This window comes from Nymphaea colorata, chromosome 11 (genome assembly GCF_008831285.2).
Source record: "Nymphaea colorata isolate Beijing-Zhang1983 chromosome 11, ASM883128v2, whole genome shotgun sequence".
In the NCBI taxonomy this organism is placed as follows: domain Eukaryota; kingdom Viridiplantae; phylum Streptophyta; class Magnoliopsida; order Nymphaeales; family Nymphaeaceae; genus Nymphaea; species Nymphaea colorata.
The window spans coordinates 20741481-20769376 of record NC_045148.1 but is presented as its reverse complement, the minus strand read 5'-3'; the positions used below and the strand labels follow the sequence as shown (position 1 = coordinate 20769376).

General features: G+C 42.2%; 1 protein-coding gene across 2 annotated transcripts; it reads left to right on the top strand.

Moving 5' to 3' along the window:
- The first annotated feature begins 17944 nt into the window (after positions 1 to 17944).
- On the top strand, positions 17945 to 25391 carry LOC116264838 (disease resistance protein RPV1-like). 2 transcript variants are annotated; one of them, XM_031645256.2, is made up of 5 exons: positions 17945 to 18759; positions 20711 to 21818; positions 22888 to 23175; positions 23284 to 24558; positions 24671 to 24935. In XM_031645256.2, exons 1-5 carry the CDS (start codon positions 18131 to 18133, stop codon positions 24791 to 24793), a joined length of 3423 nt encoding a protein of 1140 aa, XP_031501116.1. In that variant the 5' UTR covers positions 17945 to 18130; the 3' UTR covers positions 24794 to 24935. The 2 variants fall into 2 exon arrangements, with proteins under 2 accessions (XP_031501116.1, XP_031501115.1); XM_031645255.2 differs by having other exon boundaries at positions 17947 to 18759; positions 24664 to 25391.
- Positions 25392 to 27896: the final 2505 nt, after the last annotated feature.

Here is a 27896-nt window from a genome sequence, read left to right as displayed (position 1 = left end):
CTTCGTGTGCAGCAAGGCGAGCGGAAGGAGCCCCGTCTGAGCGACCGACGCTCACCGTCTCCGCCTCCTCTGCTGCTCCCCTTTTTTTTTCTTTCTGTTCGTTGGCAGAGCTAGAGGCATTCTCTTCTCTCTCTCTTGTTGCCACCGTGAGGGGGATGATCTCCCCAAACCAGGTGTGTGTCTCTCTGCTCCCCCTTCCTTACGACGAGAAAGAACCGACAGCAAGGAAGAGCGATGGGTCTGCTCGTAGATTGAGTTGAGGCAATTCCTTCCCTACCCTTTTCTTGATCTTTCACTGTATTCCTCTCTCATTTGGGCATTGATTTAAAGCTTGCTGATTTTGGTTTACCCCAAGTCAAGCAGAGCGGGCCTTGCCCTCTGCCGACAACGCTTTGGATTGTTGTTTTCCTTTCTTGTTTTTTTTTTTGTATTAGTTGCAATGTTCTACTGCAGCCCTAATCTAATATATACATGCTCTGCTAAAATCAGATACAGTCTCGGTTTCTGACTGATAGAGATAGCAACAAAAACAAAGAACAGGGAGAAACAACATAATACGAACATCAGAGAGGTTCAAAACCTAACGAAGTCTAACATACTTCACCCATCATACCTGGCATGCTTCATTTTCTTTTTCTTTGAAATCAAAGAGATCTATAAATGGGAACAATGTATTCCCTTTTTCCGCAGGCCACCATTAGGCATGTACGCACATAGTTCCGTCGTTAAATCATGCAACCTATATATATCTATCAATCCTTAGTAAAAGAAAAGTACACATGCTTCATGCTACATTCATGACTGAGTTTCCCCATACCTGTTAATCGAGATTGATTTCCAGCAGCAACCCCTTTTTGCTTCTCCTTCATTTCCAGCAGCCACCAACACAAATGAGGATCTCTTCCTCACCTTCTCCCTCTTTCTCTCAAAGTCTTTATCGTTGAGCCTTCTCCTTTATGAATGCAGTAAAGAAACAATCATTTTCTGAAACATGGAGTTAAATAAACCCTCTACAAAACCTCCCCCCTTGCCATAGAGTGTTATTTTTAGTTTCTTTTCTCCCCCACTTCATTTCCCCTTTGCAGTCATAACTTCCCATTATGGTAAACGTGACGGTTACAAAAAGATAAAGGGAAAACAAAAAGATAAGGGAAAAATAAATCGTGGGTCTTACATCCTTCTCCCCAAAAAAGAAATTTCGTCATCGAAATTTGAGCGTATCTTATTGAAACAATTGGGGATAACTCTTTCTCATGTCTTCTTCTGGCTCTCACGTACATTCTTTGATGTCATGATGTTGCCATTCTACTTAAACTAGGGGGATAGTCTTCTTTCGCAATACATGCTCCTTTCGATCTATAATCCGAAGCGGCATTTCTTCTGTTGTCATGTCCTCTTGCAAATCAACTTCTTCGTAGTCTATCATATGCGAAGAATAAGGTACATACTTCCTTAGCATCGACACGTGAAACACTGGATGAACATGACTATACTATGGTGGAAGTGCAATTCGATATGCAACCTCTCCAACTTTTTCCAGAATCTCGAACGGACCAATGTATCTTGGGCTCAATTTTCCCTTCTTTCTGAATCGAAAAACACTTTTGGTGGGTGATATCTTGACAAAGACATGATCTCCTGCTTCAAAAGCCAACTCTCTTCGTCGTTGGTCTGCATAACTCTTTTGTCGACTTTGAGCAGCCAAAAGTTTCTTTCTAATCATGTTGACCTGATCAGTGTAATGTTGAATTACTAAAAGATCCTCAATCTTGTTGTCTCCTATCTCAGTCCAACATGATGGTGATTTACAAGGTCGGCCATAAAGAAATTCAAACGGAGTCATTCCAATGCTAGAATGATAGTTGTTGTAAGCAAATTCGGCCAACTGATCCTTCAGCTACTTTCTTCTATAATCTATCGTCGCATAATCATGGTATAACCAATCCATTCCTAGGACCACGTCATACCGCATCATATTTATTACCACAAGCTGAGCTGGTAATAAATGTCCATGTTTTTCCATTTTCACATTTTCTAAATACGTTCTACATGTATCTTTGTTTCCCATGGGCGTAGCGACTAACAATTCACAAGGCATATTCTTTCTTTCTAACTTTAAATGTTCAACAAAACTCTTAGAAACAAAAGAGTGCGATGCACCAGAGTCGAACAGAATATGAGTCCAATGAGATTGTACAAGAAGGGTACCTTCAATTCACGTCGGTGGATTTCAAATCCTCTACTGTGGTTGCATAAACTCTCCCAGGTACCTTCTTCTCTGCTGGTTGGTTGGCTGCACCACGCCTCTGCTTAGCCTCTTTCTTCTTTGGGCACTCACGAATAAAATGTCCTCGTGTTCCGCAATAAAGACATGCCCCGACCTCTCTATAACATGGTTTGCCCGGGTGTTGGCGATGACATGTGGGACATTCCTCGTCCTGCCTGAACGATGATGGCCTGTGTCTCTTGAATCTGTCCCCTTGATTCACCCTGTCACTGCTCCTTCTCTTGAACGTGTCTGGCCTCGACTTGGATTGCAGAAACTCACTCTTCCTATCTAACCCTTGCGTCCTATTCCAACCCTCCTCAAGACGTGTGGCCATGTCGATAGCGTCGTCTAGATCTCTCGGACGACTACTAATTACTTGGTTCTGCAACCTGTCTTTAAGTCCTCTTACGAACTTATTTGCTTGGTCTGCATCAACAATATACACATGGGGACAATATTTTTCCAAATGTTTGAATTTGATGACGTATTCATGCAGACTCAGACTCCCTTGTTGAAGGCCCAAGAATTCTTGCATGCGTTTCTCCCATGTGAAGGTTGAGATGTAGGCATGTGTGAAGGCTTCCTTGAATTCTCCCCAAGTCGCTTCGTGATTTGCGAACTTCACTTCACGTTGCGTCTGCCACCATTCCTTTAGCATCTCCTTTTAACATAAAGGTTCCATACCGAACCTTCTTGTTGTCAGGAACTTCCAGGGTGAGGTAAAGATCTCCTCAGTTTCCATTATCCACTGTTCAGCATCGTCAGCAGTGCCCTTCCCATGAAACTTCGGAGGATGCAAGCTCATAAACTGTTGGTGAGTTGTGCCCCTTGCCTCACCATTTGTTGTCCCGTTTGTATCCATACTAGTTCCTCCTGCAGAAGCATTCTGCACAAGACCATGCATCAATCCCGTAATCATATGCAATGTGTTCATGATGAACGCTTGTTGTTGTTGATTTCCACTAGACGTCCTAGGTCCAGTAGGATGAGTCTTGACGTTTCGGCTCCTGGTGCTGCGAGGAGTTCTCCCTCTTCCACTAACACTCCCTCCTCTAGTGCGTGCCATTTAACTACACCGATCGAAACAAAACATAAATATGTAAGACCCACGATTTTTGTACAGATTTCCTTAAACATTGGGAATGGAGATTAGGGAAGAATCAAATGGAAGATCAAATGAATTCCTAATGAACATTTCAAACTGTTAAGTTATCATAAATGAGAACTTTTTGGGAAAAGATAAGGATAAGGATGTAACTGCCAAGGGGAAACTATCGTTTTACTGTAGCATTAGAGGGGTTCGTCTAGGAGAGATTGAGATTGAAGTAGGAGGCTGATGGAAAAGAACCTCACGCAGAGGGAAGGAGTTGCTGCCAAGGTTTACTTCAGATTTTAAGAGGTATGGGAATATTCAGTGATGAATAGCATGAAGCCATGTATTTTCTTTTGATTTTGTAGATACATATACATGTACGTCTATGTATGCTTATGCCTGAGTATGAATCTATGCTTGAGTTATTATATGCTGGAATGGAAATAGAGTACTCTACTGTTCTAGTTCCTTATGATTTTCAAGAAACAAAGCATGCTAAGTGTAAGGCATGTTGGTATCGGTTGAACTTTGAAACCCTCGGTTTACTGTATTATACTATGTGCTTTCATCCGTGAGAAACCAGAACTACAATCAACCCAAAAACAGAACATGTCTCTCAAACCAACTACAGAAGAAAAACAAAGAGATAAACATAGTCATACAGGGATAAAACGTAATAACACAGTTGCAAAATAAAAAGGAGAGAGCAGTCCAGAACGACATCGACAGAAGGCAAGGCCTGCCCTGCTTGTCGTGCAGCAAGTGTAAAATCATCACCTCATATTGAGGGAAATACAATAGGTTTTAACGAAGAGCACTCGACCGACTGAAAAGAAACAAAAAAAAAAGTCGCCTCTTCGTGGTGGTAGCAGAGGCGAGTTGGGGAAAACGAGGACGACGACATTGAAGTTGCAGGCTTCCTCCCGTCGTTTCTCTATGATTGTCAATTCATCCCCGTCGCAGCGAAGGTGGAGACTGAGGAAGACACCATTGAAGCACCAGTTTTTGGGGAGGCTGCTTTCCTCACTGTGGATCCGATGGAAGAACGAGAGGAGAGGATGAGACGGCGGCGGCTGAAGGCGTGGTCCGTCAGTGGCGTGGCGGCGTGAGAAACCCAAACGCAGGAACGAAGCTCTCTTTCCCTCTCTGTTTTTGGGTGGTGGAAGAACCGTGTGTCACGACCTTAATCATGTAATGACCATTGTGGCATCGTGGTAATGGTTAGTAGGCGTCATGGTCCTAGTTAGTCATCAATTATGTTGATTTTAGTTATTCCATGTAGTGGGGGTTTCCCACTACCTTGCGAGAAGTTAGTTCCTGTTAGTGGGTTAGCCACGTTGCTTGTTTTGAGGCTTCCACTTCTGGTTATAAGGCCTTAGTTGTTAATGAAAGGTTCATGGTTCTAATTCCAATTTCTCTTACTCGCTTCTGTCTCTTCCTTCTCACTCTGCTCTCTTCCTCTCTTCAAAACTCTGTTCACAAGCAGAACGTAACAAGTGGTATCAGAGCCACACGATGGCTACACGCTCCAAAACCACCGACAACAAAGCACCTGATGATCTTGTCCAATGGCTGGAGTCCTCCATGGCCGACTTTCGCCAAGAAATTAACCTTCGTCTTCAGGAATCTTGGCAACGCATGGAGCAATACTTTAAGCAAGCTGATCAAAGGTTCACCGACTTACAGGATGCGATGGCTTCCTGTCCTTAGATGGGCATGGACTCTGATAATCACGGGCTCTTAGGAGCACCCCCTTCCCACCCCACCTCAACAGCAGCAACACCTTCCATCACCGCAACATCATCCGCTTCACCCGCTACTGCACAACCTCCCGTTCCCCCTACGATGCGGCGTTCTAGTGATGTTTCATTTCGCCTCTATTTTCTCGAGTTCACTCCGACTAATCCCAGATATTGGATTCAAAAATGTGAGCAATACTTTGATGTCCATGACGTTGAGGAACACCGTAAGGTAAAGCTCGCCCGCCTCCATCTAAACAAAGAAGGAGACACTTGGCTGTCCAATGAACTGCTCCACCACAATGACCTCACCTGGCCTCAATTCGTGAATCGATTATGCGATAGATTTGGCATTCAAGATTCTGAAACCGTCTTTGCTGAATTCAACCACCTCAAACAAATAGGAAGTGTCTCTAATTACATCAAGCGCTTCGAGGAGCTACAAGGACATGTGTTACGTGCTCACGTCACCCTGTCTGATAAGTACTTCATTTCCTGTTTTCTTGGTGGACTTACGGACCCGCTTCAGCCCCTCGTCCGGGCCCACACACCCCTCACGATTCAGGAGGCCATGGCCAAGGCCAAGTTGCACGAAGCCGCCTTGAAGTCACTTGCAAAACACCAATTTCGTAGCTCGCCATCCACCCCATTCCCTTCCGGCGGACTGAAAACCCCACGGGATCAACATCCTGTCAAGAAGGATCCCACATGTTACCGTTGCGGTGCCCCTTGGGTTCGCGGACACTCTTGCAGACCTCGTCCGCATGGTGAAGCTCACGTCTTGGATGAACCCGGTTCGGATGAAGGTGGCCTCGAGGAAGACCACCCACTCCCTAGCCCGGATGAGCAACTTGTGGAACTCTCCATGCACGCCATTAATGGGAGTACCGGCCGAGGCACCTTAAAGTTGAGGGGGCACATCCGTCAAAAGCCAGTCTTGATTCTATTAGATACAGGGAGTACCGCAACCTTTCTTAACTCCAAATTGGTTGATGCTCTTAACCTGGATGTCCTGGACGGCCCGGATATGACCATTGCTCTAGCCAATGGCACCAGAGTCGGGTGCTCCAAAACTTGCCCTGACTTGAGTTGGGAGATGTGCGGCAGTCACTTTCGACGTGATTTTCGCATTCTTGATCTTGGTACTTACGACCTTGTCTTGGGTACTGATTGGATGCAGGAGGTGAACCCCATCACTTTCGATTTTGTGCAGTCCCAGGCCACTATTAAAAAGAACGGGAAGGAGGTTATTCTCAAGGGCCATCGTGGTGATTTAAAACACTTGGAGGAGCTCAGCTGTCTCATAGCTAGTAGTACTTCCCAAAACATCAACATTCAGCAGATCGAGCACGTGGCTTGGGTATTTCAGATAGACCACTAGCTGCCAGCGCTTTCACCATCAAATTCACTTGGATTTCCTACTTGCAGCAGATCAGACCTCCCCATGGATTTCCAAGACAGGCTGCATTCCTTGCTTCGCTCCTTCGGCGACTTGTTTGAAGAACCCAAGAAACTCCCACCTCAACGTTCTCATGACCACGGGATCACACTAGTTCCAGGGACTCCACCCATAGCCGTCTGCCCATATCGCTACTCATACCACTAAAAACGGGAGATCGAGGTCCAAGTGCAAAACCTATTGGATGCTGGGTTCATCCGCCACAGTCACAGTCCTTTCGCCTCGCCCGTCTTGCTTGTTAAAAAGAAGGATGGTAGCTGGCGACTGTGTGTAGATTACCGTCAACTCAACTGTCGGACGATCAAGGATCGATATCCGATTCCAATCATTGACGACCTTCTGGATGAACTACATGGCGCCAAGGTATTCTCCAAGCTCGACTTACGGGCTGGGTACCATCAAATTCGTATGAAGGAGGAGACGTGCCTAAAACGACATTTCAGACGCACCAAGGCCATTATGAGTTCAGGGTGCTACCCTTTGGTCTTACTAATGCCCCGGCCACCTTTCAGTCCTTAATGAATCAGGTTTTGGCTCCATTCTTACGTCAATTTGTCCTGGTATTTTTTGACGACATATTGATTTACAGTCGCGAGTGGACCTTGCACATTGAGCATTTGCGATGGTGCTAGAGTTACTACGCCGTCAACAATTCTACCTCAAGTTATCCAAATGCGAGTTTGGCATGACTAAAGTTGATTACTTGGGACACGTCACATCGGGATAAGGAGTCAATACCGACCCAAGGAAGGTGGAAGCCATACTCAGCTGGCCCACACCTAAAACCGTCCGAGAGTTGCGGGGTTTCCTCGGCTTATCTGGTTACTACCGAAAATTCATACGGCATTATGGCATGGTGGCGCAACCCCTAACTAACCTCCTCAAGAAGGACGCCTTCTGCTGGTCTCCAGCCGCAGATGAGGCTTTCACAAATCTCAAGCATCTCCTATCCACTTCTCCCATACTTTCATATCCTGACTTTAATAGTGGATTTGTGTTGGAAACAGATGCATCAGAACGGGGCATAGGGGCAGTCTTAACTCAACATGGGCATCCAATCGCCTACATGAGTGAAGCATTAGGTCCTCGCAATGCTGGATTGGCCACCTACGAAAAGGAGTTGATGGCTGTCCTATCGGCAGTGACGCATTGGCGACATTATCTGGAGGGAGCCCATTTTGTGATCAAGACGGATCATCGCAGTTTACAATTTCTTACGGATCAGAAGGTTCATACAAACTTACAACAGAAGGGTGTCTCTCGTTTGATGGGGCTGAACTTCTCTATCACCTATCGAAGGGGATTTGATAACAAGGCAGCCGAGCCGATGCCCTTTCACGCTTCGCTAACACAACCAAGAACGACATTCCAAACGAGGTTAGCGCTATATCCTCAGTCATTCCAGCCTGGAGGGCTTCCGTTGAGAAGAGTTATATTGGGGACACCAAGGCAACTCAAATCAAAGAGGAGTTATTACTAGCTCCTAATGGCAGGCCCAAATTCAAGCTGCAACATGGCTTGCTGCGTTACAAAAACCACCTCTATATCGGCTGTTCTAGCAATCTTCGCCACAAGATTATTCAACAATTACATAATGCAGCCATTGGAGGGCACTCGGGCAGGTTAGCAACTTATAAACGAATCAAAAGACATTTTTATTGGCCTGGCCTCAAGAAGGAAGTAGATCAGTACGTTGCTAATTATGACACATGCCAACGTTGCAAATCTGAAACCGTGGCAAACCCCGGTTTACTTTAGCCCCTACCAATTCCAACAGGCAATTGGAAGAACATTGCGCTTGATTTCATCAAAGGATTGCCTCGTTCGCAAGGCAAGGATGTGATATTAGTGGTGGTGGATAGATTCTCTAAGTACGGCCACTTCATTGCCATGGCGCATCCATTCACTGCCATTCAATTGGCGCAAGCTCTCTTCGACAATGTGTTCAAGCACCACGGACTTCCGGAAACAATGGTCTTAGACCGAGACAAAGTCTTCACCAGCAATATGTGGCGTGAGCTCTTCAAAAGATTCGGGACCCAGCTGGCCCTTAGTTCAGCATATCATCCCCAATCTGACGGCCAAACAGAAAGACTTAATCAATGTCTCAAACATTATCTAAGAGCAATGTGTTTCAATCGACCGAGCACTTGGAACACTTGGTTGTCACTAGCTGAATTCTGGTGCAATAGTTCCTACCATACGGCCATCAAGAGTTCACCCTTCAAGGTGGTTTATGGTTACTCGCCACCTCCCATTCCCGGAATTCACGGCGAACAGCCCTCCGTAGCCGTGGTTGCAGACTACACCACCAGGCATGCTCAAATGGTGCGCTTATTATCTGACTCGCTCGTTCAAGCACAGAACCGCATGAAGATTCAAGCTGACAAACAATGAACTGAGAGGGAGTTCGCTGTAGGAGACTGGGTGTTCTTAAAGCTCCAGCCTTACAGGCAAAGCTCACTAGCTATCCGTACCAACCTCAAGCTTGCAGCCAAGTATTATGGGCCCTTCCGTGTACTAGCCCGGATAGGATTGGTGGCTTACAAACTCGACCTACCTCTATTCTGCGCAATCCACCCAGTTTTTCATGTGTCGTTACTAAAACGACAAGTTGGGGAAGGACAAGTACCAATCACTACACCACCTGTCACTGATAAGGAGGGCCTAATTCGGTCCGAACCTAAGGCAATACTGGATCGTCGTTTGGTGAAGCGTAACAATGTGGCAGTCGTCCAAGTACTTGTCAAATGGGCCAATTTACATGATGATGAGGCGACATGGGATGATTATAATGCAATTAGGGCTCAATTTCCCATCATATCCGAATTGAATCAAATTGCTATTCTTGAGGACAAGAACAGTTCCGAGGGAGGTCGATTGTCACGACCTTAATCGTGTAATGGCCATTGTGGCATCGTGGTAACGGTTAGTAGGCGTCATGGTCCTAGTTAGTCATCAGTTATGTTGATTTTAGTTATTCCATGTAGTGGGGGTTTCCCACTACCTTGCGAGAAGTTAGTTCCTGTTAGTGGGTTAGCCACGTTGCTTGTTTTGAGGCCTCCACTTCTGGTTATAAGGCCTTAGTTGTTAATGAAAGGTTCATGGTTCTAATTCCAATTTCTCTTACTCGCTTCCATCTCTTCCTTCTTACTCTGCTCTCTTCCTCTCTTCAAAACTCTGTTCACAAGCAGAACGTAACACCGTGGAAGTTCCACGTCGGTCGGACGGTGGGCGGCGGTGTGGTAGACCCAAACGCAGGGAGCTCTGCTCTCTCTCTCCCTCTCTGGTTTCGTTTTCTTTGAAGACAGAAGGAGACTCCACCGGCGGTTGAACGAGAGAGGGAAGGAGCAGCCCGTGAGAAGAAGAGGGAGATGCTCTTGCGTGAGGAGAGAGAAAACGAGGGCAAGAAATGAGGGAAACGAGCGTTCGGGTGATTTTATAACAAAGTTGAAAAATTTCAAAAGGGGTCCATCTAATTAGCAAAATTTATGGATAAGCTGTTAAAATTTGTAAATGTTCATGCCGCATCATTTTGCTAAAAACCTCTTCAAAAAGAGGCTTGCGAAAGTGACTTTCAGCAAGAACCTGATTTTTAATATGAAATTACGATTTGGTACCCTCTAAGTTCTTGAAAATTGCCAAAAGGGGGTTTTATAAATTAAAAACCTAGTGTTATGTTTTATTGCTCTTTGATGCCTTTAGTTGTGTTTAAACTTCAAACAAAGGGTTCTCAAAATAAGTTCACGCTCTAAGGATTTTAAAAATGTAACTTCTCTTGCTTTTGAATGATTATTTTATTTGAGAATTCTTGGCGTGATATTTCGTATGTTGTTTCTCTATTCGACTCTATTTTGTTGCCATTGTTAGAAAATGACTTATTACTTCTGTCTGTGAAATCAAGCCTGAGGGCGGTTTCTATGAGTGGTAATAGACAAGGTCTAATAATGGTAAATCCTCACTTTTGAAATTCGAAGGCGAAACATGGACTTTGTGTGATGGTTTATGCGAGTACGAGCTTTCTGTTTTGCCCAGTGTTTGGTTTCGTCCCGGGAGGTAGTGGTCACACTCCTCTGTCTGTACAGGGTATTGGGCGGCACAAGGGCCCGGGATTCTGTTCTGTTTTTGTTTGGGAGCGAGACGTCTCCTTGTCTCTCTACCCGGGTTTTTAGAGAGACCATGCTACTGCAGTGGCGATCTGGGATATCTCAGGAGGCTTCACTGCAAGTGTCCTCGATCCGTTGGATCGCCTGGTGAAGAGATGTTCTGTTTTGCCCGTGAGTGCCCACGGAGATTTATGTTGCTCGGCACAATGACCATGACATTGTCAGAGAACCACGGTTGGAAGCCTACGAAATTTTGGAGGTCGTGCACACCTCATTTTGTTTCTGTTAATGAGTCGTAACTGTAATATGTGTTAAGATTTGGAGACTTATGGTTGTGAATCATAAGGTCCTTATATGGATTTGTTTTACGAAATCAAATATTATTTTGTTGGGTCATGTTCCATTCATGGCTAGATTTTTCCATACTCAGAGGAATTCTGACCCTTCTTTCTATCACTACAGGTAGTCATTGATAGATTTTGGCTCACAGAGTGACGACCTCAGCCTTGTGATGGACGGGCATTGGCATTCTGGACACTGCGTCGGTTTTGGGCTTAGTGGTCATTTTAGTTGTTTGGGTCCAAGTTTTTTATTTTAATACAGTGCTTTTGTTTATGTTTTGGTCATGACTCAATGTTGCTTCCGCAATTATTTATGATAAAGAAAGAAGAAAATTTTTGGTGTAAAAAATTGGGCCGTGACACTCCTTCTTTCACTAACACTCCCTCCTCTAGTGTGTGCCATTTAACTACACCGCACGAAGGAAAACAAAACATAAATACGTAAAACAACTCGTTAGAACTACCACAAAAATATGAAACTCAATATTCACAACGAAATCTAAACACCCTTCTTTAACAGGTTTGGATGACCTTCTTCTGCTTGTGATCGACATTGACATTGAACATGAACTCTAGACACTCTGCTCTGATACCAAAGTTGTGACGACCCAATTTTTTACACCAATTTTTTTTTTCTTTAATATAAATCATAGCGAAAGCAACATTGAGTCATGACCAAAACTTAAACAAATGCATTGTATTAAAATAAAACACTTGGACCCAAACAACTAAAATGACCACTAAGCCCAAAACTGACGTAGTGTCCAGAATGCCAATGTCCGTCCATCACAAGACTGAGGTCGTCACTCCAAGAGCCAAAATCTATCAAGGGCTACCTGTAGAGATAGAAAGAAGGGTCATAATTCCTCTGAGTACGAGAAAATCCAGCCATGAATAGATCATGACCCAAAATATTATTTAGTTTCGTAAAACTATTCCAAAAAGGCCTTATGTACTACAACCATAAGTTTTCCAAAACTTTACACACACAAAAGTTACGACCCATTATCAGAACAAAACGAGGTGTTCACAACCTCCAAAATTTCATAGGCTTCCAACCATGGTTCTATGACAATGTCATGGTCATCGTGCCGATCAACAGAAAACCCCGTGGGCACAACTCACGGGCAGAACAGAACATATCATCACCAGGCGATCCAACGGATCGAGGGTACCTGAAGTGAAGCCTCTTGAGATATCCCAGATCGCCGCTGCAGCAGAATGAACCCTCTAGGAACCCGGTTTGAGGGACCAAGAGATGTCTCTCTCCCAACACAGCAGCAGTACCCCGGGCCCTTGTGCCGCCCAATACCCTGTGGGCCCTCCAGTACAGACAGAGGAGTGAGCGACAATAGTAAGGTCAGACGCACCACTACCTCCCGTGACGAAACCAAACACTGGGCAGAAACAAAAAGCTCGCACTCGCATAAACCATTGGATACAGTCCACGTTTCGCCTTCGAATTTCAAAAGTGAGAGTTTCTCATCACTAGACATCGTCTAGTACCTCTCACAGAAACCGCCCTTAGGCTCGGTTTCCCAAACCACAAAAATAAGCCATTTCACATTTTGATTTAATGGCAACAGAACAAAGTCAAATAGACTTGTATCGGTACAAAACATATCACATCCAAAATTAACAGAATAATTACTATTTCAAAACAAGAGAGTTCAACACCCTTTTCCTGAAATTTAAATAACACAAAAGGTAGCACAGAGCAATAGCAATAATGCATAACATTGCGCTTTCCACCGAAATTGCAAACAACTTCATGAAAACCCCTATTGGGAAGATTTAAGAACTTAGGAAGTACTATTTTGCAATTTCGTATAAATCTTCGGTTTTTATTGAAAATACCTATTCGAGCCTCTTTCTGAAAAAGGTCTCAGCAAAAACGTTGCGGGATGAATGTATAAAAATTATAACAGTCTTTTCGAGAATCTAGCTAATAAGATGGACCCGCTTTGTAATTTTTCAACATTGATATAAATTTGTCCAAACCCTCGTTTTCCTTCATTTCTACGCCTGATTTTCTCTCTCCTCGCGAGAGCACCTTCTTCTTCTTCTCGTTCGACGATGGAGCCTTCTTCGTTCTCCAAGGGCCCGTTTGATTGCCCAGATAAAATTGATGGAGCGGTTGAAATTCGTACGGGCGGGTGAAATTTCACTCGCCCGACACAAAAACCATCAAACGGGGTGAAATTTCACCCCGTTTACAATAAAGTGAGCGGGTGAAATTTCACCTGCTCGACGTCTTCCTCCGCAGTCGACGAGCTCCCTCGCGGGCATCGGGTTAGGGCTTTTCGGAGGTGAGGCCATGGGAATCAAGACTCGACGGTGCTGAGGCTGTCAATGGACGCGGACAGGAGATTGGGGTTCTTCGCAATGGCCGCCGAGGAGTTAACCCATAGGCTCTCGAGGTAAAGGAGCTTGCGGCGAAAGAGGAGGCCAGAATCGGAGATGGGAGACGAAGAAGGGGAATTGGTGGACTTGAGCGGCACAACAGAATGAAGGTCAGGGATGGAGTAAGCGACAGCGTCGAGGAATATCAGGGCTTTGGAGAGAGGCCGGTACTTGCGAGGGAGGTCGGAGGAGGAAAGGGATCCCCATGACGTCAATGAAGTTCGCGGTGCATTCCAAGAACCTGAGGATTAGAAAACCCTAAATTAATGAAAGGGAGGCCGGTGCTTACTGAAAACCTAAATTAATGAGCCATCGAACCTGGACAAAAGAGACTCCTCATGAAAGTTACCTTCTTTTGTTTTTCTGTTTATTTTTCCAGCAATTGGCTTGTCTATCACTAAGATTCTGAGGATTATGAGAAGTCAGTTTTGTCAAATCTGCAATAAATTATTTTTTTTGGCATCCCTTGGTTCATCGTTTTAGAATTTGTGTCTGTTCTTCTTTTCTCCCCCTTCAGTATGTTTCAAAATTACCGATGCATAGTGATTACATGCAGTTCTCGCTGGCCCTCTGTTCCATAGTTTATGTTGCAACCCATCGGCTGCTTACAGGTGCGTTCTCAATTGATTACATGCAGTTCTCGCTGGCCCTCTGTTCCACAGTTTATGTTGCAACCAGCTTCTTCGGTTTCCTTCTGTTTGGGGAGTTAACTCAGGATGATGTCTTGGCTAACTTTGATTCTAACCTTGGGATCTGCTATAGCTCAATACTGAATGATGCTGTCCGCATTAGCTATGCTGCTCACTTGATGTTTGTCTATCCCATCATAACTCAGTGATTTCCCTCCTTGCAACTACAGAAAGACACATAAATGTTGTTGCTAGTGAATAATGGTAGCTCAGGTGGTTGGATTAAAAGTCTAGACAGTTTTTCAATTAAGTGCCCCTCAAAGATCTGCTGCAACCCAGCAGCTGCTTACAGGTGCGTTCCAAGAATGGATGTCAAAAGATTGAATCCAAGTCCATATCTGGTTAGCCAGATCCAGCAACTTATTCTTAGTGTCAAATTATGTTTTAGCTTGTTCTACCGAACTTGAATTTGATATAGCAAAATCTGATTATGTCAAATCCAATAATGTTTATATCAGACCTGGCCTGCTTCCCTAATTCCCACGTCAAATTTGGAGAGGAAAAGACAAAAAAAAAACATTTACCATGTTAAATTCTTATTGTGCATCAAACAAGGTTACATTTACCACGTTAAATTCTTCTTGTGCATCAAACATGGTTAAATTTACCACGTTAAATTCTTCCTGTGCATCAAACAGGGCCTCAGATTAGAAGAGGAAAAAATTTCATCCTGTAAATTTTTCCAAAAAAATTTACCATGTTAAATTTACCACGTAAAATTTCACCCGACAATCAAACGGGCCCCAAAGGAGGACGGAACCAGAGAGGGACCCGACTTCGTCTCTGGCCTTCCTCTGTGTGCAGCAAGGCGAGCGGAAGGAGCCCCGTCTGAGCGACCGACGCTCACCATCGCCGCCGCCTCCTCTACTACTCCCCTTTTTTTTCTTTCTGTTCGTCGGCAGAGCTAGAGGCATTCTCTTCTCTCTCTCTTGTTGCCACCGTGAGGGGGATGATCTCCCCAAACCAGGTGTGTGTCTCTCTGCTTCCCCTTCCTTGCGACGAGAAAGAACCGGCAGCAAGGAAGACCGATGGGTCTGCTCATAGATTGAGTTGAGGCAATTCCTTCCCTACCCTTTTCTTTCCCTGGTCTTTCACTGTATTCCTCTCTCATTTGGGCGTTGATTTAAAGCTTGCTGATTTTGGTTTACCCGAAGTCGAGCAGAGCAGGCCTTGCCATCTGCCGACAATGCTCTGGACTGTTGTTTCCCTTTCTTGTTTTTTTTTTTTGTATTAGTTGCAATGTTCTACTGCAGCCCTAATCTAATATATGCATGCTCTGCTAAAATCAGATACAGTCTCGGTTTCTGACTGATAGAGATAGCAACAAAAACAAAGAACAGGGAGAAACAACATAATAAGAACATCAGAGAGGTTGAAAACCTAACGAAGTCTAACATACTTCACCCACCATACCTCGCATGCTTCATTTTCTTTTTCTTTGAAATAAGAGAGATCTATAAATGGGAACAATGTATTCCCTTTTTCCGCAGGCCATCATTCAAGCACAGTATCATATTTAGGCATGTACGCACATAGTTCCATCTTTAAATCATGCAACCTATATATATCTATCAATCCTTAAAAGAAAAGTACACAGGCTTCATGCTACATTCATGACTGAGTTTCCCCATGTTAATCGAGATTGATTTCCAGCAGCAACCCCTTTTTGCTTCTCGTTCCTTTCCAGCAGCCACCAGCACAAATGAGGATCTCTTCCTCACCTTCTCCCTCTTTCTCTCAAAGTCTTTATCGTTGAGCCTTCTCCTCTATGAATGCAGTAAAGAAACGATCATTTTCTGAAACATGGGGTTAAATAAACCCTCTACAAAACCTCCCCCCTTGCCATAGAGTGTTATTTTCAGTTTCTTTTCTCCCCCACTCCATTTCCCCTTTGCAGTTATAACCTCCCATTATGGTAAACGTGACGGTTACAAAAAGATAAAGGGAAAACAAAAAGATAAGGGAAAAATAAATCGTGGGTCTTACAATCCATGTGAAAGTAGATGCAGAGCTAAGGCTAACTGACCAAGGCCAAACCATGCAGGACATTGTTTTCTCTAGAATTTGAAGGACTAGAAAAGTTGAGCCTCTTAAAATAAATGTAATTGGTTGATCGAACTGTGCTTGAGATTGTGCTTCCAACAGTCGGGTGTTCCTAAAATCAGGTTAAAGATGGTGGTCCTCTCCTACTTTCTTCAAGTATAATGGTAATCTTGAGTTTCTTGCTGTATCTGCTTGATCTGTTTAGTGTTCAATTCCACAAGGTAAACACTCTAATCCATAAGTTCATCTTTTTATGGGGAAGTGCGGATTAGTTACCAAGGGGTCTTATACATGGGAACTTTCAGAGATGGAGCATGGGCGATTAAGAATATATCCTGCAAATCCATAAGTCGCTAGCACTTCTAAGAAAACTAGCTCTTCTCATTCGCAAATAGAAACTCAAAATCTTTGGCTGATCGTCTACGGAAATTCTTTTCTTTTTTTTGATAAATAAATTATGGGTTTTTTGGGTTAGCTACATATTACTTGAATCTTCGAGGCAAGGAAATTTCTTTGCTCATGTGAAATGTAGGGCGCGAGAGATGTATTTAGGGTTGAAAGCTGGCCTCCTTCAAGTGCCTTGTGGAAGTACAATGGCGCCAGTTGGAGGCCAGCAATGAATGTGTTTCCTATCCCATGCAATCCTGAGAAATCATCACAATACAGAGGTAATTCCTTTTCAGGGGAGGAACGGTCAAAGGAGAAATTATCTGGCCTCAGTCACGACTTTGCAAATGTTTCTTTGGATTAAATAAGTTATCCGGCCCATCAAACACGCCTTTAATGCAGCCCAAATAGAACCAAGCAACTCGTTGAGCTCATTTACTGTGAACTAAACAACTAGTTGAGTTCGTTCATGGGCACCAAATAAAGTACTAAAGCAGGTTGAAAAAACTTCAATTTGAAGACCTAGCAACGGGTTTCTTTTGTGGCCTAGTTATGATATAGGTCGAACTTTGGATCAGCTAAATTCCAAAGAAAAATCCATGAAACCAAACGAGGGGAAATCTTGGAATTGTAAAGAGATCATTTTATTACTTCAGATTTTAAAATATTTAATATAATATGCATTTGCTGATATGGCAAAAGATCCATACGAAAATCTATAGTTCATAAAATTAAAGAACTTATGTCCAAACCGAGGATCTATACATGAAATCCTCATCTTACTTCTTAGATTAACATAAGGATTGACCTAGGATCAAAAGAGTGAAAGGCTGTTCTTAAATCTATGTTACTCAAATACTGAGGATCTTATATCAAAATAACTAAGAGGATAGTCAAACGACCATTAATAAAACAATTTAACCTCCTATTAGCAAATAATATCGGCTTCTAAATTGATTATTCTTTTCATATAAATTGGCTAGTTTAAATTTTTTTTTACTGCATTTTTTTTTGTGTTTCTTATTTGAAGGTTCCATATCCGAAGTTTCAATTATAGTGTATCGGTTATTGAAGCCCGATACGGGCTAATACGACATTTATCAGGTCCGTGCCAGCCGATAATTGAAAGGGGCTGATATGGGCTGTTTTCTTGTTGGAACATTCGTATTAGGTGCCCACGGAATCTGGAGACCTTTTTTTCTCAGAAAAATTATTGTAATTACATGATTATTTTTCTCAGAAATAAAATTTTGAATTCGTTTTGGCCGATTCACGACCGATTCAGCATGAACTGAATCGTCAGCCATGCTGACTCGGTTTAAGAACTGATATTTACAGCATTAGCACAGCAACTCGTCTCAAAACTAAAACGCAACCATTTGTTCTCTTAGCCTTAGTTTCATTTGTGTTTAACCGATGCTGTAATCTTGATCTTGTATTAGTGCTTCACTAAAACATCGGCCAACGTGAACTGATCAGCTTCGTAGTTGAGGATTACGCACCGTTATTAACAGCAGTGGCAGTTCTTTCTGTTCGCAGCTCGAGCTCTCCAAGTCCATCCGTTGGTGCTCCCAAGTGAACCATTCAAGAGATTCCCCAACATGATTCCACGGAGAAAAGGAACAAAAGATAGAAAAGCAGGAACGATACTGTCACAAAAGGAACAGCCAGATGTGTGCCTGGAAGGTGATAAATCTGTTACGTGCAAAGCTCCTCGGATTTGGGTACCATCCATGAGGCCGGACGATGGTGTTCATGATCAGTTCGAGTTCGACGTTTTCCTGAGCTTCACTCGGGAAAGCGACCTCCTTAATGGCTTCACTGAAGGTCTCTGCGCAGCCCTCGAGCAGAGAGATGTGCGTGCCTCTTTTGGGGAGCAGGAAAAGAGTTTGGATGATGCGGTGGGTCAGAAGACGGCGGCGGCGGCAAAAGCGCTCAGGGCAATCGAGGTGTCGGAGATCTTCTTGCCCATCTTCTCCAGGGGATTTGCGGATTCCAAGCTCTGCCTTACGCAAGTGGCGGAGATGGTGGAGCGCAGGCGCTTGATACTTCCCGTGTTTTACGGCGTCGAGCCTCGGCAAGTCAGGAACCAGAAAGGCCCCTTCGAGACCGCGTTCAAGAAGCATGAAGAAAGCAAAGACTTAGATGAGAAGACGGTGGAGAGATGGAGGGATGCTCTGAGAGAAGTTGGGGAGATCAAGGGATACGATATGCAAAACGAGGCTGATGGGTAGCCATTATACACACCCTCTCTTTCTTTTCATGTCTTTGGTTGAGAAAAAAACTTTGGTTGGGAACAAATTAATTAATAAAAAGCATGACTTCACTCATTGTGGTAAGCGAGCGCAGCATATAATAGAAATCAACGCACTCATAATCGTTCCTAATATGTACGAATTTCATTTCTTGGAAACTGAACAGTGTAGAGAAGAGCAGAAGGTCTGTGAAGCTTATTAAATGTTTGGGGCCCAAATAGTTCGATGGGTGTTTGAAAAGACAAAAACACCTTCAGAACACAAAAATTGAGGAAACAAACGAAAACAACCCCTTCTGTAACGACTAAATAAAGAACTAAAAAAAATCACCTTTTCTTTTTCATAGTGACGTGCTGGTCTGCCAGGAGGATCGAACGTAAACACCCAGCACGCACTAGAAGGTTCACGTTGAAAATCCCCTGAATGGAGTAAAGCATCTGCAGTGGCATAGATCACGACACAGATTACAATGCTCTCTTTGAGATTTTACTTAAATAATACGAAAATTGCCGCGTCTCTGGTTCGTAATAGCAAGAATGCAGAACGAGAATCTTTGCCTCTTCCTCGTTATTCCCCCCCTTTCTCTCTCTCTCTCTCTCTGGCTCTGGCTCTGGCTCTCTCTTCATCTTTTTTTCTCTCATATTTCTTCTTTGTTGGGTAGCTTCTTTATTTACGTTGTTTTTTTGCTTACTTTTTTTTAGTGACTACTAGTCACTCAATTTTGTTAATAATTTTTTATTTCGTCGTCTCTCTCTCCTCTTCCTTCCTCTCCTTCTTCCTCTCTCCACACACACACATATATGTCATATATATGAAGAAAGAGAGAGAGAATCTGAAAAAAAAAAAAAAAGAAAGAAAGCTCCTGATCTCTCTCTTGGAGTTGAAAATATATTTGGTGGAGTGTAATCTCTGTGAGTTCAGAACAGATTGGGTTCACAGCCGCATCACAATTTTGTACGAACAAATTTCTCAAATCAGTTCTTCAATTCAAAATTCTAATCGTAGGGATGCGGTTTGCAGCTAAAGATTAAAATTCTAAAAATCAGTGCTCAACACATCGGAATAATGTGTTTTGTGTTTTCAGGCATTTATGTTCACACCGATGAAAATAGTTTCACGAAAACGCATTCACAACTAAAAGAATCAGTTGTCGTGCATTTAACTGCAGTATATCTGCGAAATTTTCTCATACATTTACCTGAACTTGTGTTGTCTTTGATCAAATGAGGAAGATTGTTAGATCCGAAAGGTTTCTTTGGTGGCTATCTACTGAACAGGTAATTGCGATGTGTGTTCTTAAAAGGTCGCCCTACAATTCATGATCCGTGCTATCATATTGATGAGACCCTGTACTGATATTTTAATGTTAAATCCTTACATTTGAGGATATGTGGTCCAAGACTTACACGCCTGAAATTAATGACATCAAAAGTATATTTGATCTGACCATAGAGATATAATATATTTTGTGTTAAAACTGTCTGTTTCAAAACATTTGTCTTACGGAAGGTGATTTATGTGAGAGAATTACTTTGTCATTCTCAGCCTTCGAACATGTGAAATCTACTGTATATGCTTCAATTTTTGCAAAAACAAGCACTTTGATTGAAGCCGTTGGATTTGCGAAAAGTGCACCTAATTGAACGCCAGAATGTGGGCAGAGAGCCTACTTAGATGGTGAAGTATATTTTGCGGCTCAAAAGATTGACGTTGAGAGATTCAATTCCATTTCAAAGTGTGAAGATGTGAAAAACTGAACGGCTTCACACAGTGGGAGAGGGGCTGAAGCCTCCCATTCTGTGGGTTAACAATCTCTAGCTTGGCAACTGTTTGGCTTTCTCGCGGCTCTTGCTTTCTGCTTGGCGATTGCTTTTCTTACTGCAAGTGAGTTTTACAGTTTCTGCATCTGGTTTTTGCTTTTGGCAGGAAAGGAGGCAAAATCATTCTGTTGATTGTGAAGGATGTTTTGGATAAAGTGAAAAAGGTGGCATTGGATGTAGCGAAATATCCTGTTGGGCTTGATTCTCGTGTGAAACGTATGATGAAGTTGTTGGATGTGGAAACCCCTGGCCTTCGAATGGTTGGCATCTATGGGATGGGCGGAGTCGGGAAGACAACCCTCGCAAAGGCCGTCTACAACAGAATCTCTTCCAGGTATCAAACTAGCTGCTTCTTTTCAAATATCAAAGAAGTGTCGACAAAATTTGGTGGGCTCGTCGCACTGCAGAAGCAACTCATCTCTGAGGTTCTGAATGACAAATTTGCACCCATACATAGTGTGAGTAACGGGATCAACCTAATCAAAAGAAGAATACACAGCAAGACTCTTCTTATTGTCCTTGATGATGTGAGTGATATTAGCCAGCTTCAGGCTTTGGCTGGTGAACGGAATTGGTTTTCTCCGAGAAGCAGGATCATCATTACGACAAGAAATAAGCACATACTGAATTTGCAAGGATTGGAAGAAGATGAGACCTACCAACTTGAAGAATTGAATCCGAAGGAATCCCTTCATCTATTCAGTTATCACGCCTTTGGAACTGCCAAACCAATTGGGAAATATGTGGACTTATCCAGAAAGGTTGTAAGGGTTACTGGTGGACTTCCCCTGACGCTTGAAGTTTTAGGGTCTCTTTTCTTTGACAAGAATGGCTCGAAAGAATGGGAGGACCTGCTGAGGCGATTGAAAAAGGATCAATCGAAAGATGTTCACCTGAGGTTAAAGATAAGTTATGATGGACTGGATGTAAATGAGAGGCGAATATTTCTAGATATTGCGTGCTTTTTTATTGGGAAGGGCAAAGAAAGCGCGATCCACATGTGGAAAGATTCCCACTTCTTCCCAATCATTGGAATCAAAGTTTTATTGCACAAGTCTCTAATTAAACTTAACAACGACGATGAGTTTGAAATGCATGACCAGCTTAGAGATCTGGGCAGGCAAATCGTTGTTGAAGAAAGCCCTTCCAACCCTGGACTGCGTAGTAGGCTTTGGGATTCTGGTGAAACCTTGGAAGTGTTACGCAACCTACAAGTAAGCGACTACCGACCTCTCATTCAGTTTTTTCCTTTCTCGTTTTCTTTCCAGTCATTTTCTACTTGCAGAATTTGATTTCTCACAACTCCACGACTGAATTGGATGCTTCACTTCATAAGTCTTGAGAAGAATTAACAATTTCTCCGCGACCGGATTGAGAAGACTGAACCATTTTAACTCAAGAAAGAGTTTTGGAGTTAATTTGAAGCTTTGTAGCGTCTAGTAAAAAGATTTGAGGTAAGGTTAGTTGGTGGTTCACACGACTAGTACTAGAGACAGTAGATGTGCCCTTCACAGCTTTGTCACTGTGTTGTCTTGATGGTGTTTCACATTAAACAATACTGGGTGACAGCTCTCCTGTAAGCCAATTCTTAAGCAACACATAGTAGTCTCTGCTGGTGCTTGATGCAACCCATAAATTCAGAGCCTCCGACAAGACACAGCTCCTTTTGGTTATTTCTATGTACAAAATAGTGGTTACAACCATATTTATTACGGATGCACTGCTGAAAGCTTGGAAGTATTACACAACCTAGATGTAAGGGACTGCGAGCCAACCTCTCATTTTTCTTTTTCTTCTGTTCTTCAATTCGTCTTCTACTTGAAGAGTATGATCCCTCATGACTTACAATTGAAATTGGATGCTCTCAAGTTCGAGCCTTGTAGAAGAGTTTACAATTTCTTAGACCGGACCATCGGTTGGGAATATTGAACCATTTCAACTTAAAGTAGTTATGAGTTTCGATGCTTCTATTGTCCTTAACCAATTTAAATCAGGTTATTTGGTGTTTTTCACAACTTGTTCTAGACGTCATAGATATGCCCTGATAGCTTTGTCACTGTGTGGTCTTGGTGGTGTTTTTCATTACTAAATTAAAACACTCTGTGACCGGCCCTCTATTAAACCATTTCTTAAACAATTCCTGTTAATTGTTACTATTGCTTGATGCAACTCATAAACTAAGAGTAGACAACACAAAACCTTGTGCTATTATGTATAAAATCCTGGATATAAATGACCATATGTCTTCTTGATGACGCAAGTTTTTATTTGTTTTTTCTATAGGGAACGAGTAACATTGAAGCTATTGCCCTTGACATTGGGAAGAAAGACCTAACAGATTTAAGAACTGAGGCTTTTGCTGCAATGTCCGGGCTCAGACTGCTACACATTGCCAATGTGAATTTTGCTGGTGATTTTGCTTGCATTCCCAACAAACTAAAATGGTTGAAATGGGAAGGATGCCCCTTCAAGTCGTTTCCTTCTGAGTTTAATCTTCAGGAAGTTGTTGTGTTGGACTTACCTTTTGGCATGGTCAGTGAGGTTTGGAACCGAAACGTGTCGATGATCAAGGTGCACATGGCAGAGCCTTTTCTTTTACCGAAGGGGATCAATGCTTCAACTTTTTTTGATGTATTTTGCCCCAGACACTTTCTTATTCGATGTTTTTCATCATTGCAGGCTTTTGATAGATTAAAAGTGCTCAATCTGATGGGCTGTGAGCATCTTACTGCTACACCAGATTTTTCTAGCACTCCTCACATAGTTAAATTGATATTCGATCGATGCTTTCTGTTGGCCCAAGTTCATGAATCCATTGGGTGCCTCAAGAATTTGATTTGTGTGAGAATGAGTGATGGCTTCCAACTGAAGGAATTACCCAACAGCATTTGTGAATTGAGCTCGCTTGAAACACTTAACCTTCACAGATGCTCCAAAGTTTCAGCATTGGCGATGCATGTGGGGGACATGAAATCATTGAATCGTCTCATACTTGACCAGACAAAAATAAAGACACTGCCTGACTCCATGAGACAACTGAAGAAGCTCAATCTACTATCTCTAGATGGGTGCAGGTCACTGACAGAGCTTCCTGAATGGATAGGAAGCATGGAATCTTTGAGAAACCTGACATTGCGAGGCAGCACCATGGAAAGAATTCCAGAATCTATTGGGCATTTGACCAATCTAGCAAGACTAAATGCTGAACGTTCTAGTATCGTCGCTTTGCCCCATTCTATTGGCAATGCGAAGAACCTGAGGGGCATTTATGTTGATTATACAGCAACCGGGGAGGTGCCTGATTCAATCGGATCACTGGAAAGACTTGAGACATTATCTTTAGATGGTTGTAGTCACATTAAAGTTCTACCTTCTTCTATTGGGCTTCTGAAAAATCTTGCAAAATTATCAATTTGTCCAGAATTAGGATGCACTGGTATAAGAGAACTCCCTGAATGCTTTGGAAGCCTCACTGCATTGAGACATTTATACATTGATAATAATGCTGAGCTTCTCAGAGTTCCTTCTAGTTTTTTCCAGATCAATTCATTGGAGGTTTTGAGTGCCCGTGGCTGTAACTGGCTAGAAGGGCTAGATGGGAATGATGTTAGTAAATTGTCCTCATTGAAAGAGTTGAACTTGGCAGACAGCAATTTCTGCACCCTACCTTCTTTGGCTGGCTTCTCTTTTCTCAAGAGTCTTACTTTGAGATTATGTGAAAGACTTTTGTCAATTCCTCAGCTTCCATCCTCCTTAGAAGAACTTCATGCAATGGATTGCTCAGCTTTGGAAATTATCTCTGATATTTCCGATTTGAAGGTTCTGAGAGTTCTAAAACTAGATGGATGCACGAAGCTCCTCGATGTTCATGGCCTTGAAAAACTGAGGTCCTTGGAGGATTTGACATTGCATAGCTGCAGTAACCTTTCTCATGCTCTAAGGGACAGAATTAAGGTAACCTCTTACTCATGTGGAAAATGCTTTGCATACTCACTTTACCTATTGCTTCTTTTCTAGTTTTAGAACATTGCATCGGTTAATGGCCTGAATCTGAATCAGGAAGCAGAGTTTGAGTACTTATCTCACTTCACGATTTCTGGAATTCTGGGTCTTCACCAGACTAAACCTGAAGGACTATCTTTTGTTCTTCCCAAAATGTTCGGATGCAACTATCCACAGTTGCAAATAACGGGCAACTTCAAGGACAAGAATGCTACAGCTGTTCATATCGAAGTCATGGTGGCCAGTCGTTTGCTTTTTGAGACAACACGTGAACCTAATCTTCAGCTTGATGACTACTGTATATGCTACTTTAAAGAGGGAGACGAGATGCTGAGGCATGTCGGAGATGGGTATAGGGTGATGCATGTCTGGATAGATGGCTTCACCATGGCGGGAGCCACCATCTACATGGCGACTGTCGATAGCTTTTAGAACCTCTACAAAGAATCCATGTGTAACTAGATGCAGAGCAAAAGCCAAGGCAGTAATAAGTTCTCTCAGCTACTCGTAGTGGGTGCGCCTAGACTTGAACAAGCGGCAAGGCTCCAAATTATTGTCTACATACGATTAAGTAGATCTCTTTTTTCACAACCTACAACTACAAAACCATAGTAATCAAGAGACTGATGACTATTTGCTTTTCTCCTGCATTTATCTTGAAATTATTTGCCTCAATTCTTCAGGAAAGGAAACAAATTTTTATTTGCTTCTTAACTCAGCCTCCACGAAGCTGTGAATTGGCTTTGTATATTAAAATGAATTGTTCTTGCTCGTTTGAAACATTATGTTAATTTTTCATGCCTAGAAACAAGGTCTTATTGTACCCGAGTGAACAGATTTACTATGAGTTGTAGGTTGTGTTTGATTCACCATGGTTCTCAGATTTGCAGTGATCTGAGATCCCTAAGATCTCAAATACATGAATTTAAGATCGGATCTCCCCAATCCATTTTTAAAATCCACGACTTTTAACATGTAGCATGTATTTGAAATCCAGGCTACTAAGATCCCAAAACACGACTTTTACTGCTTCGGATGTAAGATCTGAGACTATCAAATGCAACCTTATGTTACCAAGTCGAGGTTGACTCAACCATCTTTCTTATTGATAAACTGTGGTTAGGTTGTCCCGTCCAGATTATGCCAAGAGAGTCGTACCTTGGGCCTTGTTATAGCACGTGGAAGCAGGGGGCGGAGCTAGAATTTTTTTTCTTGTTGAGGGGTCGGGGTAGACATTATATAAATTTTCAAAATTTTCAACAGGGCCGATTGAAGTTTTTTATAACTTTTACATTTTCTTTTTCAAAACTCACGTGGAGTCATGGCCCCTGCCCGCCTCCCCTTGCCTCCACCCATGCGCAGGTCCCAAGTCTAACCTCTTAAGATCAATCACACATCTAAGTTGTGCCCAACCTCTTAAGATCAATCACACATCTAAGTTGTGCCCAACCTCTTAAGATCAATCACACATCTAGAGTTGTGTTTGATTGCTCAAATTATGCTTCTAAGCATACTCCCACTAGGACATACTTTAGACATCCTAGAACCAATTAAAACAAGACCACTCCAACCTTCAAGCATAAAGAAAATATCTTGGACTTCTTCATCTCGTGTTTGATTAACTCATTAATTTTAAATTGGTTACTTGAGGTAATCAAACACGCCCTTTATAGTATACAAACACTCCCCACATAGACAAGTGACAAGAAAATTTTGTACTTCATATTATTGTTCTTTTTATATATAAAAGGATGCAAATATCACATGAAACCTGGGGAACAATAAGTCCAAGCGCTTAAAAATGGAGGCTCCTATTCTTGCATCATGATCATATAATCATAATTCCAAGTTCTTACTTGAGCACCTGGACAATTTTACTTGAAGTGTACAAGTTGGACAAGCTGTGGTTCAGTTCAGCTCATGGTGTGTTTTGTGGAAGTTTTCTGCAATAAATGTCACACTTAGGTATTGTTTGGGCCGTAGATAAAAAAGTCACACCCGACTTTTTTGTTCATAGGTGATTGCAACACAAACATACATTTTCTGCAGAAGAGAAATTTCCAAAAGAGATATTATCTGGCCCATCAATCTTGACTTCAAGTAATATCTCTTTGCATTTATGAAGTTATCTGGACAATTAAAACAGGCTCAGTTAAAGACTTGGAAACAGGTTTCTCCGTGGCCCTTTGTAGGTTTATAATTTCGGTCGGCTAAATTTAAAAGAAAAAAAATCAAATTCATGGACCCAAATGAAGGAAATGCCAAAACTATAAGGGGTGTTTATTATTTCATATTTTCAATTTATATAGACATGATGTGATATGCATTTGTTCATGTGGTAAAAGATCCACATCAAAAGATATAGTTCATCAAATCAAGGATCTTAAATCACACCTATTATCTACAATTGATATCCTCATTTTACTTTTTAAGTTAGTAAAAGGCTTGATCTAAGATCGGTGGGGAATATCTGATATTAAAAATTTATATATCACAAAACTTTCGGATCTTACATCATATTAGATCAAAGGTAATCAAACACCTCCTAAAGACACGATTTGCAGCTTGCCATCCTGATATTGTACTTATTGCAGGTGTAAACAATGGGAATGTGGTTTTCGGATTTGGTTTTTTTCATTATAAAAAATTCCGATCTGCATTGAAGATTAGATATCTGGATCCAAACATTCTATATTTGTAAAAACTTGCAATAATCGGTTGGAAGCTATGCCGGATTGAGTGGCCATCTTGATCCAACGTCTTAAAATAAATTTGTGCTTCCGATTGTGCTTCCTATGTATTCTTTCAGTCGGGTGTTCCTAAAATCAGGTAAAAAATGTTTGCCCTTTCCAACCCTCTTCAAGTATAATGGTAATTTTGGGTTTCTTCTCCTTGTGCTTGTTTTTCTACATAACTGTTATTTGGCATTTAAAATGATCAAACACGTCCGGAATGAAGGGTTCATCCACCTGCTTTATCTGCACAGTCTAGATTCAATTCCACAAGTTAAACACTTTAGTCCTCAAGTTCCAATTTTTTATGGGCAAGTTCGGATTAGTTACCAAGGGGGTCGTTGGGCAAATAGAATACTTTATAAGTGTTCTAGGAACTCTCTTTAAAGATTAAGATAGATTCATGGATACCTAGTACTAGTGTTATATAAGTTTGCTCTAATATTTGAAGTAAATTTATATAATACTCATAAAGTGTTCTAATTGTCAAACGATCAAATGAAGTTTTATACATACAAACTTTCATAGATAAAGTATGGGCAATAATATAACTTGCAA